The sequence below is a fragment of the Acanthopagrus latus genome, chromosome 6, assembly GCF_904848185.1.
Source record: "Acanthopagrus latus isolate v.2019 chromosome 6, fAcaLat1.1, whole genome shotgun sequence".
NCBI lineage: Eukaryota > Metazoa > Chordata > Actinopteri > Spariformes > Sparidae > Acanthopagrus > Acanthopagrus latus.
Genome location: NC_051044.1, coordinates 5,972,081 through 5,992,724, shown reverse-complemented (window position 1 = coordinate 5,992,724; position 20,644 = coordinate 5,972,081). Strand labels below are relative to the sequence as shown.

General features: G+C 42.0%; 1 protein-coding gene and 1 long non-coding RNA gene across 4 annotated transcripts; one reads left to right on the top strand and one right to left on the bottom strand.

Annotated features, from left to right (window-relative positions):
- Positions 1 to 220: 220 nt before the first annotated feature.
- On the bottom strand, positions 221 to 20,425 carry unm_sa1614 (un-named sa1614). Its single transcript, XM_037100175.1, has 29 exons — positions 19,000 to 20,425; positions 18,522 to 18,877; positions 15,486 to 15,558; positions 15,260 to 15,405; positions 14,527 to 14,601; positions 14,286 to 14,335; positions 14,002 to 14,131; positions 13,473 to 13,558; positions 13,222 to 13,297; positions 12,193 to 12,273; positions 11,991 to 12,088; positions 11,791 to 11,860; positions 11,101 to 11,188; positions 10,818 to 10,866; positions 10,539 to 10,711; positions 10,063 to 10,196; positions 9,410 to 9,501; positions 9,112 to 9,298; positions 8,949 to 9,034; positions 8,710 to 8,825; positions 8,499 to 8,566; positions 8,254 to 8,361; positions 7,634 to 7,955; positions 6,987 to 7,145; positions 6,820 to 6,883; positions 4,176 to 4,219; positions 3,461 to 3,615; positions 3,076 to 3,201; positions 221 to 2,463 (listed from the first exon to the last, which is right to left on the bottom strand). Exons 2-29 carry the CDS (start codon positions 18,645 to 18,647, stop codon positions 2,389 to 2,391), a joined length of 3,057 nt encoding a protein of 1,018 aa, XP_036956070.1. The 5' UTR covers positions 18,648 to 18,877; positions 19,000 to 20,425; the 3' UTR covers positions 221 to 2,388.
- LOC119020680 lies at positions 14,347 to 18,564 on the top strand. 3 transcript variants are annotated; one of them, XR_005075385.1, is made up of 5 exons: positions 14,347 to 14,507; positions 15,201 to 15,391; positions 15,516 to 15,593; positions 17,458 to 17,463; positions 17,596 to 17,873. It is a non-coding gene; the product is annotated as an uncharacterized LOC119020680 (long non-coding RNA). The 3 variants fall into 3 exon arrangements; XR_005075383.1 differs by having other exon boundaries at positions 15,191 to 15,391; XR_005075384.1 differs by lacking the exons at positions 17,458 to 17,463; positions 17,596 to 17,873 and adding an exon at positions 18,433 to 18,564 and having other exon boundaries at positions 15,191 to 15,391.
- Positions 20,426 to 20,644: the final 219 nt, after the last annotated feature.

Sequence of the window (20,644 nt, the reverse complement as noted above, 5' to 3'; positions counted from 1 at the left end):
TGTGACGTTTAAGGCAGTGGAAGCATCAGCTGTACCTCTCTTTAGGCCCCGCCCCCCTCTGATGACCACATCGTACAGACCGACTGATGTTCCCCCAAACATGTGCTACAATCCACTGTGCTGGGAACTCTGATAACAACAACCTCAGATACCGCAAAGTGCAATGAAACGGTCTCTGAACTCAAGCACTTCTTGGATGATGACCCGAGTTGGGAAGTTGTTCCTCCTACTCCGCTGTGTCAGAATGTGGGAACAACATGGACGCCAAAAAGAAGTCGTTTTGCATTTTATCACTAAGAGCGGTTAGATAACACCGTGACTACTGATTCCAGTATTTGGGTGATGAGGCAGAGGAAACGACACAATGATGATACTTTCTAATGATCAGCCAGGCATTTATGTTCATCTGCCATGTTTCATCGTCAAATTAGCAACTCGTGCACCAAAATTTTACCAAATTTTCAGAGTTGTTGTTCCGACTTCTACGACAGGCCTGAGAGGAATTAGTTTTTCTGTTGATCTCTTTACGTGTCTGTAAATTCCTTTCTCTTCTGTCTTTACCAGTGGAGATCTGGTTGACGTTTCAGTTTCATTACTCAAAAAGTGAGAGACAGTTGTGAAAAAGAAAAATTTGTGTGCTGAGGTTTTAACACATCAAGAAATATTTTGTTGATTTTTTTTTTTTTTTTCAAAAAACTTTTTCAAGAAAGCAGTTTCGAGTTCTGAGGTTTCATACATGAAAAAAAAATTTCAGCTGAATTTTTTTCTCCTGAAATTTAAAAGAAAAAATATTCTCCTGAGACTTTTTAAAAAATCCCCTGATAACTTTCTGAAAAAAAAAAAAAATCTCCTTAAATTAGAAAAAAATATGATAAATATGCTTGGTTTCACACATGGTGGGAAAAAAAAGAAATTCTACTGAATTTGTATTTTAATGTTTTTTCTTTACTTTTCTCAACACAGGAGGGAAAAATAATCAGATCAGACTTGGACTCAGTCTCCAGAGGGCATTTCCTTGAATTTTTCTAGTGAAAAATGTTTTTTTTTCTGATAGCACATGAAGGCAACATTTTGCTGCGATCCACTGTGCTTAAAACTTGGATGAAAACTGCCTCAGACATTAAAAAATTTAATGGTGATCCGAGTCAGAAATCGATGGTCCTAAAGATCCAACAGGCCTCACTTCACTGACAGAAACGCAGACGACGTCACAGCAGAATGGCAGCGGACGCAGCTGCCTTTTACCTTTTCATCAACTTTAACTTTATGTACTTCATTACTTGATGTTTGTGTTGTGGAACTTGCTGTAACAATGTTATAGTCGCCATTTTGATTTGTGCTTGTTTAGTCTTTGTAAGTCTTCGTGCTGATGCTGTACCAGTCTGCTCCTCCTCCTCTTTTTGTTTATCGTGTGCTAATCTGTTGCACCAGCAGCTGTGAACACTTGTGAAGTTCAGGAACTTGCCATAAAAACATCAGATTGCTGCAGGCAGGTGTCCATGTTTTCCCGAGCAGATTCACTCAAACTCATTAAACTGGAAGACGGATATCGTCTTCCAACTTTTAATGGATTGCATCTGGGGCAGACATCTGGGGTGTTTTTCATTATGCTAACACGTCTCCTCTTCTGCCTTCAACGTGTCAAGGATGTGAGAGGAAGGATACACCTGAGTGTCCTCGCTCGAGGCTCCTTCAGAAGCCTCCTCACTCCTCGTCCCCTTCAGGTAATTCTAACAGATCCTCCATGAAGGCAGAGGGGGAACAATTTGGAGAGGAAGCTCACGTTAGCACAATGAAAATCACTCCTGGTGTTTGTCCCACAATCCTTTGTGCTCTGGTCGCCCTTGTAAGCCCCGCCCCTCCATGAAGGCGGAGCTTGACACAGGAAATAGGCAGCGTGTGTGGTGGCACCTCTACAGCATCAATAACAATAAACAGAATATCAGAATAAATAAAAGAGGAAACAGTTGCTCAGCTCAACTTCAAAATAAAAGTCCAGTGGATTGTTGTGTGCTTAATAAAATATTAGTTTACAGTTTTAATAAATAAATAAATAAAAGTATCGTCAACATCAGCCTGATCAGTCTGCGTGAGGCCGTCTCCATGGCAACATTACCACATGACCTGAGGGTCCAGTCTTATCTGTAATGTTTCCATGGTAACGTGAGGCGTAACATGGCTGACAACAGGAACCGCGGCTGGACCGAGATCACGTGAACTCACAGGATTCTGGAGCCGGTCTGGGTGAGACCAGATCCAAGGTTCAGCTCCTACTGCTCGGCGCTGATCTGTTTTGGTTGTGGTTTGGTTCCCCTGAGGCTCCAGATTCTGGTCTGGATCTGAACTGGTCCAGGGTCAGCACCGGTCCTGGTCCAGTCCAGGTTCATGTCAGTCCAAGAGCAGCTGGACGAAGGAGGATGGAAACAAACCTCTGCGTTCCGGTTCGTCCTCTATATAACCATGCTGCACACACACACACACACACACACACACACCCACAATGTTTTCTATAAAGATTCACCGTACATTTTTTCAAGAAAATTCTCCCAAAAAGAAATTTCAAAAAAAAAATCCACAGGATTTTTTTTCCAAAAACAATTCTCCTGAAATTGTTTCTAAATAATTCTCATGAAAAAAAAGTTTTTTTCTAAAAAAAAAAAATTCTGCCAAAAAATTTTCCAAAGAAATTTTCCTGAAAACTTTCTAAAACTGTTCCTCAAAAATTCTCCTGGAAATTAAAAAATAAATAAATTAATAAATTAATAAATAAATAAAATTCTCCTGAAATACATAAAATATTTATGCATTTTACATAATGGTTACAGATACTTGATGAGCACATCTTTGTATTTTAACAGTAATAATTTTTCCAAAAAATTGTTTTAGTTGTTGCTTAAAAGTCTTATATTATCATGAAAATAAGTCTTTATTAAAATATTTTTCATCGCAGTTGTTAACGTGATGATATAAAGGGTTTGGTTAACATGAACAAACCGGTACACACAATCATCTGGAGGACACGTTCTCCGCCCCCTCATGCGTGCACCAATCAGAGCATAGGATGATGATACGTACCCACCAATCGCTGTCCTCCTGCCCCAGGACCACCAGCACCTGTCCCTCAGAGAAGCTCAGCTCATCGTGGTGGTCGGCCTGGCAGTCGTACAGAGCCTCAACCCGACGACTGGTCGAACCACGAGGCTGATGGACACAAGTGATTAACACAAACACAAAAACTGACTCATGATAAACAAAGCCAATTCAGATCAGTAATGATAATTAAAATCTCATGATTTAAGTTAAAAAGATAAACACAGAGTTTAAAGTTTATTGTTTGTGAAGTGAAGGAAAAAAGTAGCTTAAATCACTCAAAGTACAAGTACCTCAAAACTACAGTTAGTACAGTATTTGAGTATTTGTTTATGGTTGTCGGAGTTAAAGATTTTTTTAAAGATCTCACCAATGATCTGCGGGGAAGCGGCTGAGGGGCGGGGCCTCTTCGCTCACTCTCGAAGCTCTGAGAGCGCTGATTGGTGGGAGATCCGTTGGGCGGGGCTTGACTGACATGGTGCTGGAAGTGGGAGGAGCTACCGTCACTGTCCGCCCTCCGAAAACCTCGGGGAGAAATCAAAGAAAACATTTTAATGTCAAGTTAGTTTGAAGAATTGATTAATTGATTCAATGTTTATATGTTTATATATGTTTATATTTTTATATGTTTATAGAAGCAACCAGAAATCTGACTTTCAGTTACTGATCCACAGTTTCACAAAGTCAAAGGAAACATCCGAGGTAAACATGTGTTTACTACAATGTCGGAATCAAGAAACTTCTGGAGAAGTTTGAGCCATAAAAGTTTGGGAATTTTTCGTGAAATCTGACTTAAACGATCAAAGGATAGTCGACAAGTACTTTTCTCTAGATCAAATAATAATCAATTAATCGACCAATCATTGCAGCTCTACGATAAAGTATGTTTTAAATAAAACACAATGAATAAAAATATAAAGCGTTGGACTGAAAACAAGAATTTACAATCAATCCCTGGATATTTTCGTCCTCCACTGGTCGACACACGTGAGCGAACACTTCTCTGCAGTTTGAAAACAACTGATCAGAGTCCAAGCAGATAAAACAGATGTGGGTCTGAGAGGAGGAGCTGGATGTTTCTGTACCTCTGTCAGGGCGTTCAGCCAGCGAGCTGAGAGGAGAAGCCGGCCTGCAGAGACAGAAGAGAAGAAAGAAAGGTTTATTATCTGAGGTGTAGTTCATCTGCAGTCCACCAGAGGTCAGTACAGCCTCTCACTTCAGTGTTCAGATAACAATAATCTCCTGACTTCAATCTGACAAATGTTCTGTTCATTTAAATTTAGCTGAAAAAAACTTGTTGCCTGTCGTGTTGATTCAACTCTCACTGAAACTCCTCAAGCTCTGAAATGTTTCCACGAAAACAAGACTGTCAACTTTTCCATCAAATAAAAATATTTCACATCTGCTGCATCATTTTAGATGCATTCCTTAAAAAAAATCCAGCCAAACACATCTGGTATCTCTGGAATCTCAAACATAATCCAAATGTTTGTTTATTTTTAATTTTATTAACAATATTCAATGTTTAGAGCTTCGTTTCAACAGGTTGCTGGAACCTTCTTTAAATGAATAACCCGAACACAAGTATGTGAAATATAGTCACTTAAAGTGTCCAACATTTCTCCCCTGCACAGCCAAATCAGACAAGCTGAACCGGAAACTAGATGTTTTTACCTTTTGTTGATTACTTTTTAGTAGTGACGAGCAGAAACCATCTGATGAAACTTTGGGGCTTTCTTTTAATTTGTTTAACTCGCTGAAAATTATTTGTAGCTTCAGGGCTTCAGACTCTGCAGACACACTGACATCTAGTGGATTTGATAACTTACAGCAGCCATTCAAGACAGGAGCTGAAGCAGAGTGACACTGTGGGCTCATGGTTTTACTTTAAAGGTGCAGTACGTGCAGAATTTAAAAAACACAGAGGTCTGGAAAATGTTTGATTACAGTTTTATCATCTTTCAACTCAGTTTAAAAGTGCAATACGTAGTTTGGGGGATACATTTTAATCAGAAGAGACTGATTTATAGGCCCAAACAAACAAAATAAACAAACTCTCATGTTTTCATGACTGAATAAACTGGATTAACAAACTGACGTTAAAGGACGACATAATGAGTTTAAATCTCTTCTTCTAAACTACACAGTGTCCCTTTAAGGTTTATGTCTATGTGACATCTAATGAGTCACGATGTGATTACATCATTAATTGGTATCACAAGGAAATGTAATTATACTCATGATCATGTCTTTTTAATTTACATTACTGCATCTCTCCTCCCTTTGTGCCAGACACAAACTGTGAAGCTAAACGAGGAGATTTCCAAACCAGCAGCAACGTTTGAAGCTTTGGGAGTCACGTGAAATTTTTACTTCAGCAAAAAAAAAAAAAAAAAAAAAACTCTTGGCAAAACATTTTTTAAACAAGATTTGTTTGCTTACTTTAGTAATCTGTTCAAATCATTTCATTCATTACTGTTCTGCTGGTTTGCTGGAGATTTTCCACACACTTAGATCACAGTCAGGAGTTCTTCCCCTTTTTCCCAGAAGGCCACACTGATTTACAAAATGTAAGCGAGGCACCACAAATTCAAATCAAATCGAACACATAATGCTGAATTATGTTACACTAATTCTCTGTAGTGAACGCAACACTGAATAAAAAAAACAGATGTTTACAGATGTGACTGTAACTAACCGATGAGAATGAATAAAAGCTGTAAGATATTTATAAATGTCAACATGTGATTCAGCAGCGGAGACGTCACCTCTCTTTGCAAAACCATCGAGTCTCATGTCTGATGTTGAAACACGCAGCAGAGAGGACGACGTGTGTTCATCAGTCAGTCGTGATCTGTAACGTGACTCGTTGAAGTTCAGTCATTGGAGTCTATCGTCCAATCGGAACACAGACGGCTCCCTCTGTTGGAATCAGACTCACTGTGGTCAATCGCCTCGACATTCATTAATTCATTAACATGCTGCCTCTTACTGATTTTGTTTGGCGGTTGTTTTTATTTTTTGAGGACGTCACAGGCCAGACTGAGACGGTCTGTGGACCAGAACCAGCCCCCAGGCTTTATTTTGTCCCTGTGTGCTCCAGTACAAGCAAACCGACACATGCTGAACGCTCTACTTGAATTTGTTTTTAATGCACCACCTCGTAAGCAGGGCAAGTGCAGTCATGCAGTAAAGGAAAGAGCCAATTTTCATATTTCTGGCTGCAGACAAACACTCGTATTAATCCACAGAGGACGCTTGTACACGTCTCATCTGATTTTATGATGGTGTCAGTTTTTAATGGTGATTTTTTTCTGGTCGATCCCAGTGGGTTTGATGGTTTTAACGCCTGGTTTATGTATTCAGCCTGTCAGGCATTCTTATTGAATTCTGTTGAACCCTCAACAACACTACAGCGTGACTCTGCTGTCCAATAAGAAGAGCGTAGGAGTGCGTTTTCTCCACTGAGCCGTCAACAGCAACAATGGAGAGAAGACGAGTCGCTCATGCTGCTGAGGAGGCAGCAGAACATCTCTGTTACAGTTCAGATAACATAAAGCCACATAGTCACATCGGACCCTCTGCAGGTGGTGCTGTATGTTACCTGAGCCAGCGTGACATCATGCCACTAAGGATCCAATCAGAAGCCTCGTTTCCTTGATCGGCTTCGTTGTTGAAATGTCTGAATTTATGTTTTAAATTCATCTTGATTGCGTCTCAGATACTCACACATACTTCTTGAAGGAGGAGTCTGGACTGCTGTAGATCCTGGGACTGGTTGGCAACCCATAATCTACATACACACACACACACAGACACACACACACTGAGTTAATAACACAGCATCACAGTGACGGATTAATCGCAGTGTGTCTCCCTGATGTCACGGCGCTTGCCTGACTCAGAGCAGCTCCTCTTGTGTCGGGCGGCGATGGGAGGAGGAGGCGTCGACTTTCTGTTTCCTGTCATGGGGAAGAAGACCTCCCCCTCATCATCGTCCTCTTCCCCACCTCCCTCGCCCCCAGCAGGAGGGGGAGGAGGAGGAACGTTGGGAGCTGGAGGACGACAGGAGGAAGAGATGCAAAGAAGCTTCATCATGAATATCTGTCTTCTGATCTGCTCCTGTTTTAATTTGCATTAATGGAAACTCAGCACCTCCATTTTTACCTCCTGTCTTGAATCTCAATTATTTGATGTCTTGATTAACTCTAATTACTTTCTACTTTGATGTTTGCTGCTGGGTCTTGCTGGCTCAGCACAAACAACAAAATGTGGAACCACGAGGAGAATAAGAATATATAATGTGTGCTGCTTGTTGAGTCAGACAGCAATCTATCACCTCAAACTTTTGTAATTCTATCCCTCTGAGTTTCTGCGTCATAATGCAACTGAGGGGGATGTTACAATGGCGTATCAGTTCATTTATCGACCTGTTTATATATTTCTTTATTTCATTATAATTTGGGCAGGTTCAGTTCTCCATACAAATGAAGGCAGGAAACATTACAGGTGAAACAATAAACAGGAGAACAATCCGACTCACCTTTGACCCTCGGAGGCAGGGGAGGTGCCGGAGAGGACGGAGGAGGAGGAGGGGGGCTGGAGGCGGAGCCAACCGGCCTGCTGTGGAGCTCCATCGCCATGGCGAGCCTCCTCCCCACACTGAGCAGTCCTCCTCCTCCTCCCCCTCCTCCTCCTCCTCCTCCTCCTCCCCCACCTCCTCCTCCTGTTGCTGCCCCAGAGGAGGTCGGGGGGATGGAGGAGGTGGACTGATTGAAGCTGAAGGGACGGGAGGAGAAGGAGAAGGAGGAGGTGAAGGTGGAGGACGAGGAAGAGGAGAAGCGCTCCTTCTTCACTGGACCGTTCTAGAAGGAGGAGAAGAGGAATTAAATTACTTTGTCGACACAAATAATTATTAATATTACAGTCAGTGATTAAGTAGTAAAAATTATTTTGGACTAAACAACATTTTGGTAAAAACATTTAAAAAACTACAATAGAGATAAAACGCAAGTGGTGAAAGTCAAGAAGCATAAATAGAAAACAGAAAATTGACAATAAAGTGTGAAAAAAATGATCATAAAAATGTGAATAATATCTTATTTAAATCAAAAAGCTGAACAGTATCAGATAAAGCAGCGAGCAGATGGTTGCCGTGGTTACCCTCTCCTCAAAGTCATCATCGCTGTCGTACAGATCGTCACGGCGGAGCCTCCACTCGTACTCCACGTGGACGTGATGGTCGAAGTGGTTGGACTGGGCCTTCTGCAGCTGCACACACACACACACACACACACACACACACACACACACACACACACACAGACACACACACACACAGAGTTACAGTCAGAGTGACGCTGTCAGCAATACACACATGTAGAGACGTGGCATCACTGTGACCTCACCAGCGCCTCACAGTCGCCGTGCTTCAGCTTGCGGCTCACGTCCAGAGCGGTCTCTCCCAACTCGTTCTCTGTTGACAACAGTTGAACTTTTACTGAGATGTCCACTGTTGTCTTCATCAGGTAAACAACTATATTTATGAAAAGTAACTTTTTCTAATAATGGCATCACAAGTCGTGTGTGTGTGTGTGTGTTGTTGTGTGCATGTATTACTGATGTGTGTGTTGGCCCTGGCTCTCAGCAGCAGTCTCACACAGTCGCTCTTGTTGTGCAGACAGCTGTAGTGCAGCGCCGTGTTTCCTGCTGACGTCTGCACGTCCACGTTGGAGCTGAAGGGGAAGAGAACATGCAGCTAAAAAAAACAAAACAAAACAAAAAAAAAACACACAGGTGTACACAGAAGAAACACACAGGGATGAAATCACACTTAAATATAATCAGAGCAGACTGACCAGTTCTGAGCCAGGAAGTCCAGGATGTGCAGCGACGTCCTGTCAGCCAATAGGACGGCGAGATGGAGCGCCGTCTCCCCTTTCTCCTGTAATGGAAACACACGGCTGAGTGTGTCTGTGTGTGTTGTTTCATGAGATTTTACCTGTTGACTGGTGTGTGTACCTGTATGTGTGTGTGCAGCGGCTGGCTCAGCTCCGTCCTCTGAGCGTACAGGTGGATCAGACTGTAGATGTCGCAGCTCTTCGTCGCCTCCTGCAGGCCGAGTCGCAGCGCAGAGCTGGAGCTGTGGCTCCGCCTCACATAGTGAATATCCTGGTACTTTGATAGGATGAAGTCTTTTCGCTCCGCCCTGCACACAAACATAGACACAGACACACATATATATATATATATATATAAATAGATATTTTTAAATATTTTTTTTACAACACAATACAACAATATTTTGTGCCTGTCTTACATGTGGCTGTGCTGCGACGGCTTCAGTGACGGACTCAGCAGATTTGCCTCCAGTATCTCATTAAAACCAGCATTACCAACATTTCTGGCCAGCTGGGAAAGACAGAGGACAGAATTCATTACTTGCGCTCTCGTGCAAATAGAAGGAAATTCAATTAGGAAACAAAGTTACCGCCATGTGAAAAAGTACATTCAAGGTCTTAAATCAACCCTCTAATCCAGACAACAGAGTCAGTACGAAGCGCCGTAACATCCAGGACTGAAAAACCAAACTAACATTGAAGAGCCCAAAACTGCAGCATCCCGAATGGCCACTTAAGGCTGGCTGCACTCACAGACGGGAGGGGAGGGACAGACGCTGGTGTTTTGGATTAAGGAGTGAGCCTGTTCACTGGCAGACAGCTGCTGGAGCTGGTGAGCTCTGGTGGAATAAACACCCCCAGTCGAGGAGAAACATCACCAAGAAACTACTAAACCAGCTCCATCAGAGGGAAATCAACCTCCAGCAGCTCCAAAGGTGTCTGATTGAGTTTAGTTAACTGCAGCGTCCTATTCAGCAACACCATGAACAATTTAAGGTGTCAAAACTAAATCCAGCTGACGACAGGATGGGCTGCAGGTTGATTAACTGGTTAGCCGACAGTCCAGACCTACCAGCAGGTCTGAGGTCCCCAGACTGTCCAGACTCAGAGACTGGATCCTGGAGACGTGGACCCCCATCTCCCTGTGGATCCCCGAACACTCGATACAGGTCAGGATGCCCAGGTTGGTCGAGAGCCATCCAGGATCTACAGACGGAGAGAGAGAGAGAATTAAGGTTTACCGCCACTGTCTCATCTATTAAATGAGTTCAATGACAGCAGCATCAAATAATAAGCACAAGTTTTTTTTATCTTATTCAAGCTGCAACAAACGATTAACTTCGCTATTAAATAATCTGCTGTCCGCTTACTCAGTTAATCATTTGGCTTAACAGATATCAGAAAATAGAAAAATATGTCCCTCACAAGTCCTCCACAATTCATCTCTTATCAAAACAGTGTTATTATTATCGACAGCACGTTTGGTAAAAGCCGGGTGGAGATGAGGTGAGATGGAGATTAATTTATTGATTGACTGACAGAGATTACCTGGCGCTCCACAGTCACAGCAGTTGTTGTTTCCGGGCATCCGTCTGATGTCGTCCGTGATGGCCCGGGTCAGATCCTCCACGCTGCTCTCCCCGCCACCTCCGCCTCTCCTGCCCCCGTCCAGAGCCACGCTCAGGGCCTCCTGCTTACTGTTGCTGAGCACCGAGATCCAGCTGAACACACACAAACAAATTTGACACTTTTAATTATCATGATCATCATAAATACAGGATGATACCAGCAGACTATTTTCTTTTTTTCTTTTTTTTTTTGACTCACGCCACACATTCAGCTTCATCTTCAGCCAGGAAGTGGTAGGTTCGATTATCTGGAGGACAAAGTGTCAGAATAAGAGTATAGAAACCAAAAACAACAAATCTTTATACAAGGTAAAATATTAAATTTATTCTTTTTATACCGTTTTCAATTCAGTATGAGTTCTGATTGGACGGAAGGTGTAGACTAGATAGTGTAACTGGACACGTCGAAACCACGTAAATTTAATCTCTCATGTGACCAACAGAGAAGGGAAAAAAAAGAGATGGCTTTCAAAGTGTCTTACGAGAGATGAGGTCGAAGCATTTCTTGTCTTCCACGCTGGGTTTAACCTGACAGGTGAGCAGGTTGAGTCTGGTTGGAGGTTTGTTAGGCTGAGAGAGAGAAGAGGGGGTGATCACAATCAATCAATCAATCAAATCTTTATTTGTAATGCACATTTCATTCAGGGTTTTGTTGATGTATTTTTCTAAAGTGCTACGCTGATGATGATGCAGAGTTTTTATCTTATGTTGCACTTTATGCCAAAACAGAGAAAACTGCCCTTCGCTGAGAACTTCTGCAGATTTTTTGTGGTAAAACAAGTAAAAGTAATAAAAAGAAAACTATTCAAAGATGTACACGTATGAAATATAGAAATTGGATTTCTTTTTTAAACTGACTCAAAATATGAGGGAATAAAAAATGATTAAAATATTACAAAAATATTGTATTTTTATGAGGCTGCTTCACAATAAAAGCCTCCAAATGTTTCACCATTTAAAGAAACATTTTGTAAAGATCTACTGTCGTTAATCTAACAGATCCCAGGTCTGTAACAATGTAGCTGACAACTACACACAACGTTATGTGTTGAAAACCTGTTGAAGTAAAAATGTCTGTCACTTGTTTCTGCACTGTGTCACTTCAGTGGGAGTGTAGGATCAATGTGAAAAAAGTTACATCATGTTCCTTTAACTTGTTGAACTGAACTCACGGTAGCGTGTGCGATGGTCAGGTAACAGTTGTGAGCTGAACATTTCCTCTTCTGCCACATTTTCCTCAACCTGAAACACAAATGGACACAATTACAGTCAGACTTAAACTGGTGTGTGTGTGTGTGTGTGTGTGTGTGTGTGTGTGTGTGTGTGTGTGTGTGTGTGTGTGTGTGTGTGTGTGTGTGTGTGTGTTTTTCACCCGTCACTCTTCTTGTAGAGGAATCCTGATCTTTCTGTCCCGTACTGTTTGTCTCCAAGCAGCTGATGCATACTGTACACCTGCTTAGGTAGAGAGTCCTGCACACACACGCACACACACATTAGTTACCTGTTGAACAGTGTTATAATGTACATCACTCTGTGTGTGTGTGTGTGTTTGTGTGTGTGTTTGTGTCTCTGACCTGCTCTGTGTGGACGACCGGCCTCAGCTGATCTCTGAGAGTCACCAGCTGCTTCTTCTCCTCCTCCTGACGCTGCTTCACCTGCAGACACACAGCAGCTCACCTGAGTCGACCTTCTCATACAGTTCAACCAATCCAGAGGGCTGATTTTGATATTGTACATCTTCTTTAGATGTGACTGTAATAACATGTTTTTTTCCTTCATTCATTTTAATTTTAGTGTGCACTTATCTATTTATAATGCGTCTGATCCTGTAGAGCAGTTTGTCTTTTGGACTGTTTTTCTACATATTTAAACATAATTTTACTGAATATTTTTGTATTTTACATTAATTTCTTATCACTTACACCAAGAATAGTTCAGAATACATTGTGTCATACGCGACAGTAGGGAGTTTGAACTACGATAAGATCTCATGTGATTGGCTGAGTGCTGATCGTGTGATTGCAATTATACAAGCTGTGTGTGTCGGGAAGCGTCCAGAGAGAAGAACTCAGACCTTTGACAGTAAAGTAAAAAGTAAAAAGTATCAATACTACAGTGTGAAATACTGTTAAAGTCCTGAGTATTTTCAGTAAGAAGTATTAACATCACCTTATACTTACAGTACCACAAGAATAAGTACTCACAAGTCTCCACTGTCATAATATTGCTATTACATGATTGAATTAGGATCATTGATGCATTAATATACAATACTTAAATCTTACAACAAAAAATGGGACTTAATTTAACCAAAGAATTGATAAAGATACATCATCATTAATGTGTTGATTATATTAGCATTATTTATCTGAATCTGTTAAGTAATGAGTTACTAAAGCTGTTAAAAACATGTAGGAAAGTAAAATATTTGTAAAGTATAAAGTAGCGTGAAATTATATTCCAGTAAAAGTACAAGTCACTCAAACTGTCAGGTGGTATTTGAGTAAATGTACTAAAACATCAGCCTGTTAGCGCCCCCTGGAGGTTGCAGTGTTCATTACAGCTACAATATTAAAAAGCGCTGCTGTTAATTGTTGTCGTACCGTCGACAGGACTCCATTCAGCTCCTCCATGTACTGCTTCAACCTCTGAGTGGTGGACACACACTCCTGCAGGAAACTACAGACACACACATACATACACACACACACACACACACACACACACACACACACACACACACACACACACACACACACACACACACACACACACACACACACACACACAGTAAATACAAACCAGATCCGTAAACTGCATGTAGGTGTGTTTGTGTATGTGTGTGTGCTCTTACTTGTTGTGGCTGTGGTAGTGTTTGATGAGGTTCTGCAGCAGGTCGACTCCTCTCTTCGTCTTTATCTCGTTCACTTTAATCAAATACTGAGAGAGAGAGACAGAGAGAGAGACAGAGAGAGAGAGAAGAGGATATTTATCAGATAGGGGACGTCTGCACAGTTTGTGATGGATATGTTTTTGACAGAATCGTTGAGGAGAAGCAGGACGAGGAGGAAGAAAGAGCAGCAGGCAGAGCAGAAGAAGAAAAGAACACAATGAAGAAGAAAAAGAAGAGGAACACAAAAATAAAGAAGATGAAAAAGAAGAAGATAAAAATACAGAAAAAGAAGAAGAAGACATCAAAGAATAGAACGAAGACAAAAAATGAAGAAGAAGAAGAAGAGTGAAGAGGAAGAAAAAAGATGAAGAAATACAAGACAAAAATGAAGAAAAAGATGATGATGATGGAAAACAAAAATGCAGAAGAAGAGGAAGGAACAGAAGAAGAAGAAGAAGAAGAAGGAACAGAGGGAGGCGGAGTCACTGACCTCACACATGCTCAGTTGGAAGGAGCGTCTCTCTTTCTCGAGCTCCTCGGCGATCTCTCCTCCGCTCACCTCGTTCCTCACCATCCCATACTGACGAGCCAACTCTCTCTTCTCCTTCTCCACCTGCTTACTGCACACACACACACACACACACACACACACACACACACACACACACACACACACACACACACACACACACACACACACACACACACACAGTAAATACATCCAGGTCCGTGAACTGCACATAGTCTTGTTTCTGTATGTGTGTCATCACTCACAATCTGCTCTCATAGTCCCTCCATGCTTTCTCAAAAGGCTTCTTCAGATCCTACAAGAAGACAGACAGAGATACAGAGGTGGAAACTTTAGATGAGGCTGTAAACACTTCAGACATCATGATCATTAACTTCAGTGACAACAGTCAGGCGCCACCCTGAGGCCACGAGGAGCAACTACGACGATACCAACTCTTCTAAACAGCTGAACGGTTTTATACGCAAGTAAAGATGAAGTCCTCACCCCCTTCACCTCCCTCAGGTCTCCTTTAACCAGAGAGTCCAGGAAGAAGTTGATGTTGTGGAGCATGCTCTTTAACTGTACACACACACACAGACACACACACACAAACATAAACAAACAGTAAGATAATGAAGATTCTCAGTTATAACATGTTGCACATCTGTAGTTATTGAAGGCTGCTTGTTTTTTAATAAGAGTTTCTTGGTGAAGTTTGAAACAGATCAAAGGTTTTAAAACACAGGTTTTCCCAATTAAAGTTTTGAATGCAACTGTTCTCCAATCAGATGTTTTCAATTAGAGGAGTTCTCAATGAGTTTTGGAAGACACTGGTGAAGTTTGTAATTAGAGATGTTTCTAATCTAGTTTGGAACTCACTCGTTCAATCAAATTACAGGTTTGTTAGTTAAGAACTTTGGTTTTTAATCAGGGGTTTCTCAAGTTTGGCTTGGAATGGACAAGTTAAGTCCTTATCATAGGTTTTTAATTCATGTTTGTCCAATAAAATATGGACTTTACCAGTTTCAAGCCAATCATGAGATCTCAAAGAGAGTTTCTCCATGGAAGGGACATGACTAATTAATCTATTACATGTAAATCAGTCAACCCTGATCATTTTAGATTAGAAGTTGTCCCCAGAAAGGTCACTGATTTCAGGGTCTAACAGTCATTATCAGGTGCAGGTGTTGTGACCTCTGACCTCGGTGACATCACAGTGCTGACACTGATGACTCACCAGGTTCTTCATGGGAGAGAGGAGCTCTTTAGAAAAGTCCGCCAGGCGGCAGAAGGCGGAGCCGACCTCTGACTCTCCGTTTGAGTGACAGTTGACCGACAGCTTCTCCATCGAGTTGATGTACTGCTCCAGGTGAGACACGTGGTCTGAGGGAGGGAGGGAGGCACCGTTAGTACAGGTAGTGACATGTGTGTGTTTCTATATGTGTGTTTCTTTGAGTGTGTACCTTGTCCTGATGTGTATTTGGCTTTAGCAGCTTTCTTCATCTTCTGCAACACCAACCGGTCACTGTCCAGAACCTGAACACAGAGCACACAATGGGAATCAGCTGAAAGTGAGTGTGTGTGTGTGTCTGTGCTGTGTGTGTGTGCGTGTGTGTGTGTTCATGTAGAGTGTGTTGAGAGGCACTAATTCACCTGCTGACTCAACACACACACACAGAGGACGAGCTTTGTTCTCTGACAACAGGCAGCTACATTCCTGTGTGAGTCTCATCAGTGTAAATCTGTCACGAAGCGGCTGAGCGCTGGCGTTTTAAAATGAAGCATGTGTGGGATCGGTGTGCAGGTTGCAGATTAACTCATATCCTCATTAATAATCATCTCTCTGGCTCCTCCTCATTACCATTAAATTACAATATCAGCGAATACTAATAAGGATTAATCTGTTGCCGTGGTAACATATGCCAACTCTGTTGGGGGTAAAAAAAAAGAGGCCAGCCGAGGAGCTGAAGTCTTCGGGTCAGTGACTCCAGAGACCAGCAGTGTGTGTGTGTGTGTGTGTGTGTGAGAGACCCCCCCACCTCCACCCAAACACACAGAAACTGACGTAACTCTGCAGCAGAGCAACTTCACAGCGACACAAAACGATCATTTAATTAATTGAACTGTAGACGGACAGAAAGTTATCTGACAACCATTTTGTGAAACGATCCATCGTTCCAAAACGTGATATTTGATGACGTCATCGTGGACTTTGAGTTGGACGGATTAATCACCCCAAGGAGGCCCCGAGGCGAAAATGAGCCATCATGCGCCACACAGCAGGAGTTTAGTTGTTAGTGGCTAAAAATTCTCAGGGTGACACAACATTGGTTCTACTTTTAGGTTCTGTGAGGAAGTTACTTTATTAACCTTCCTAAAGCTAATTTCTCGTTGATTCTGGTGACACTTTGGACAAAGAAAGCCAATTTGTTTTTGTGCTGTACCACCAGACTAGACAGCAGCTTCACTCCTCAGGCTGTGACACCCTTCAATTCATCCTCAGCCCTCCACATTAAGACAGCTCACATTTTAAGACTTATCAAACCTGGATGAGTCAGAATCTGACTATGCAAAAATAGCCGATCTGCTCGCTGATGGTCGTGTTTGCTTATGTAAGTCATATCCACGCATCAGTGTTCAACTCATACTGTTTCATAACCAGCTCAAAGTTCCTTGCCTTAGCTATAACTCAGGAAATTAAACCTTTATCTCTTGATATTTCCAAAAATCCTGACCTGCTGGAGGTTGCAGGAGATGGAGGTCAGACAGGAGATTCATGATGACAATCAGGTTATTATATGACACCTTTTCTGACAAAACAAGTCAGGGTTTTTTTTGGCTTTTTTGGTGCAAAATTGGGATCATGCATAACTTTACAACCATGAGGAAAATGTATTGTTGTAAAACTGATGATTTACATTGGTCACAACCAACAAGTCCAGCAGTAACTACAATGTCACCCTGAGTTTGTATTATTACCTCATTAACACTGTAAATATCAAAATGATGATTGTGAATTGCCTCTCAAAACTACGTAGGGCCCCTTTAAATATGGGTCACGAACTCATAAATGCTACCATCTGGATTATCATAGCAACAATTAATATATAATAAATTATCTCTTTCACAAAACTGTGCAGATTTAATGCAAATTATCCAGATCACTCCCCCAATTTTCACATTTTCTTTTAGAACTAAACTCACAAATTGAATCACTTAATTCACAAATAACAGCAAATGTGATAAATTCATGAGTAATTCTGAAATCTTTACCATGAAACATCTGTCTCATGGTGTCTACATTGATTTTTTTACATTGTCTGTCTGTCGTTTAACTTTGTTTTTTCTCTATTCAATTTTTCGTCTTACGTTATGTTTTGTATGTGCTAGTGGTTGGTTTACCTTAATTCTTTGTAAACTGTTTTTTTTTGCCAGTAAAAGGTAATAACGACACTACCCTGTCTACATCAGTGGAGCTGAGGTGGAAGAGGTGAACAGTTTCAGGTTTCTTGGAATTACCAACACTGAGAAACTGTGTTTGTCATCACACATCATCACACTTGTAAACTACAGACATAAACTACAGAAGAGATTCCACTTGCTGACTAGAAACATCACAAACTGGACCAGGACAGGAAGGTTCTGCAGTGGGAGATTAAAACCAACCAGAACATCACTGGTACCATCTACAGAGTGACATTGGTGAGGTGAGACGTCTGCACAGGGCCCAGAGGATACAAGAAGATCACACAGTCTGTTTACCCTGCTGCCATCTGACAGAAGATACAGAAGTATCTGCTGCTGCACCAACAGACGAGACAGCAGCTTCACTCCTGCCAATAAATCCACTGTGTCCTGGAAAAATGCACTAATGTATTTTCTGCATGGATTTAATGTCTTAAATTATGTAAAGGAACTGATCCCTCTTTCTTCTCTGACACATTCACGGTTATCAATCATGCATTTACGACTTTATGTCTGATCTACATGCGTGTTCCCAGCAGACGATGAATGACAGGATACATTTCCAGTTCATTAATGCTGCTACACAGCAGCTTCACTCCTCCAGCTGTGAGACTCCTGAACTCATCATCAACACTCAGGGGCACAAAAAAGAAATGCAGCAGGACTTTTAACATTACTTTCTTGTTTAAATGAGAACACATTCTCCTTGTACCTTGAAGAAAAGAATGTTTTTGCATGAATGTATTTTCTGCATCGATAGATGTCTTAATTCATGTAAAGGAACTGATCCACCCTTTCTTCTCTGGCACCTTCATGGGTGTTAAATCATGCGTTGACGTCGTTTTGTCTGTTTTATGTCAGATTGTGTGATTTGTTGTCACCAGAATTGTTCTTATTGGATTTGACGTGTTCCCTGACTGAGACCTACACCCATGTTCCCAGCAGATGATGACTGACAGGCTACATTTCCAGTTCATTGATGCTGCTGCTGCTGCTGCTGCCACCATCACCACCACCCTCTGTGTCATACTGACCTCCTCCAGCAGGTAGACGGTGTTCCTGCAGCTGATCATCTTGGAGGTGAAGGAGGAGGTGGTGGGAGAGCTCCAGTCCTCCTGCACCTCCTGCAGGAACTCGGGCACCGACACGCACTCCGGCATGGTGCTGGTTCCTCAACCCGGGACGCACCGGGACCACCCGGGCACAGGTCCGGACTAACACGGTCCGGGGACTGACAGATCAGCTCCACACAAAAGACAGAGGCGGAACCCTTACCGCTGCTCCCCACGGCCAAATATCATGAATAATAAAACAGTGAATGATGATTCCAGGTGGAATAATCCCATCAGTGTTGTTCGCACTCTCGCACAGTCCGCTGGAGATGAATGAGCTGAGGAGGCAGATGAGGAAGATAAAGAAAAGATGAGCTCCGTCAGTGTGACTTCAGTGTGAACCGCAGCATCAGCCCGCAAACAAAAGGTGATTCAATCCAGCTGGAGAATAAACCCTCACCGCGCAGACCCGACAAAGAAACCGCAACATTAAAACACTCCCGGTTCATCGGCGCGTGGATCCGAACGAGTCTCCCTCCGGTGCTGCTGCTTCATTCAGAGGAAAAACCCTGAAACCCGCCCGGGTCTCAGTCACAAAGAGCCGGGGGGCCGAGCGGAGGACCGGTACCCCTGCACACCGGGACCGGCTTCACATGAGAGGGTCAACCCGGTGTCTGCTCTCCGCTCCAGAACCAGCTTCATGTCTTTTCATCATCAGCTGTTCTTTCTCTCTCTCTCTTTTTTTTTCTTTCTGCGTTTCCTTCTTCATTCAAACCGCATGGAAAGGCGCGTTCACGGTGCGCGGCGGCGGCGGGGCTGTGTGCCGCGGGAGCGCGCACCGCTGCCCGAGCACAGCGCACACCAGAGTCTGATTAGATCATGTCAAACATGAGTAAAGGGCCAATATGTAGATTTGGAGAAGAGATTCAAAGTCAGAATTTTCATATTTACAATATTTAATGAGGCAATAACACAAACAGAGACGAGAAGAAGTGAGAAATGTGGTGATGTAAATTAAAGAGAGTGTAATAACACTTCCTCAAAATACCAAGTGATGATGTAATCACATTTCGACTCATTAAATGTCACATGAACATAAATTTCAAAGGGGCAAGGTGTAGTTCTGGAGAAGTTATCCAAAGTCAGACTTTAATATTTACAGTATTAATGAGGTACTTACGGAAGCCGAGAACGGCCATGGATTTTTCTTATTTATTTATTTATTTTTTAATTATCTGGCCTACATTGACGGATAGATGGGAGTTTGTCAGCCTCTCATCTGCAAACCAGTAGCCCCTAAACAAACCCAGTCCAGTAAATAAACCATGGTAAAGTGTAACTAACAGGTAGGCTACAGCTACAGCTGAATACGGAAGCCGTCTGTGGCAGCTCTTGTAGGTGAAATCAAGACAAACACATTATTAATTCATTATCATGAGAAAACATTTTTTGTTATATTAAGATAACGAAATAAATGAAGTTGTTATCACAAGATAATCGTGCATAAAAATGAAGAAAAATCCATGGCCGTTCTCGGCTTCTGTAGGTAATAACACAAACTCAGACATATTTTTTTCTTCCATAACTGAATAAACAAGCTGTGCAACACTGTTTTGTTGTAAAACTCCAGAAACGTTTCCTGGACTAAAAAACTTTACCTGACTTTCGGCAGTAACGACCAAAATGAATTTTTTGGTGAACTTATGCTTCATAGACTTTATGTTTGCAGTTTAAATATTAAATATTAAAAGTGTTAAAGTGACATTGGAGGTTGACGTGACTCTTTGAGCTTTACTTCCGTTAAGGACTCGACTTCACTCGCCCATGAAATGTTTTACGCAGTCATTAAATTCACCTTGTGGGAAACAAATTAGGAACAAGTTAGACAGCAGTTCATCCAAAAGTTGTTTAGAAATATTACTCAGATCAACAAATGTGAATCTCAAACGAAAAGTCAGAGGATCAACAATGTCAGTAAGGTTCATCCTCTGGGGAACATGAACTGCTGTACAAAACGTCACAGATATTTAATTCGAGACCAAACTGGTGGTTTGATCCGTGCTGTTAGTGTGACGCAACATAACTCACCACTGTTATCTGACAGA

What these genes read in the sequence shown, in the direction of transcription:
- unm_sa1614 (XM_037100175.1), bottom strand. Translation starts at nt 18,647, where the DNA reads ATGCCGGAGTGCGTGTCGGTGCCCGAGTTCCTGCAGGAGGTGCAGGAG. An exon ending in CAAATACACATCAGGACAAG is followed by an intron (nt 15,406 to 15,485) that starts GTACACACTCAA and finishes TCCCTCCCTCAG; the next exon opens with ACCACGTGTCTCACCTGGAG. An exon ending in GAGGAGCTGCTCTGAGTCAG is followed by an intron (nt 6,884 to 6,986) that starts GCAAGCGCCGTG and finishes GTGTGTATGTAG; the next exon opens with ATTATGGGTTGCCAACCAGT.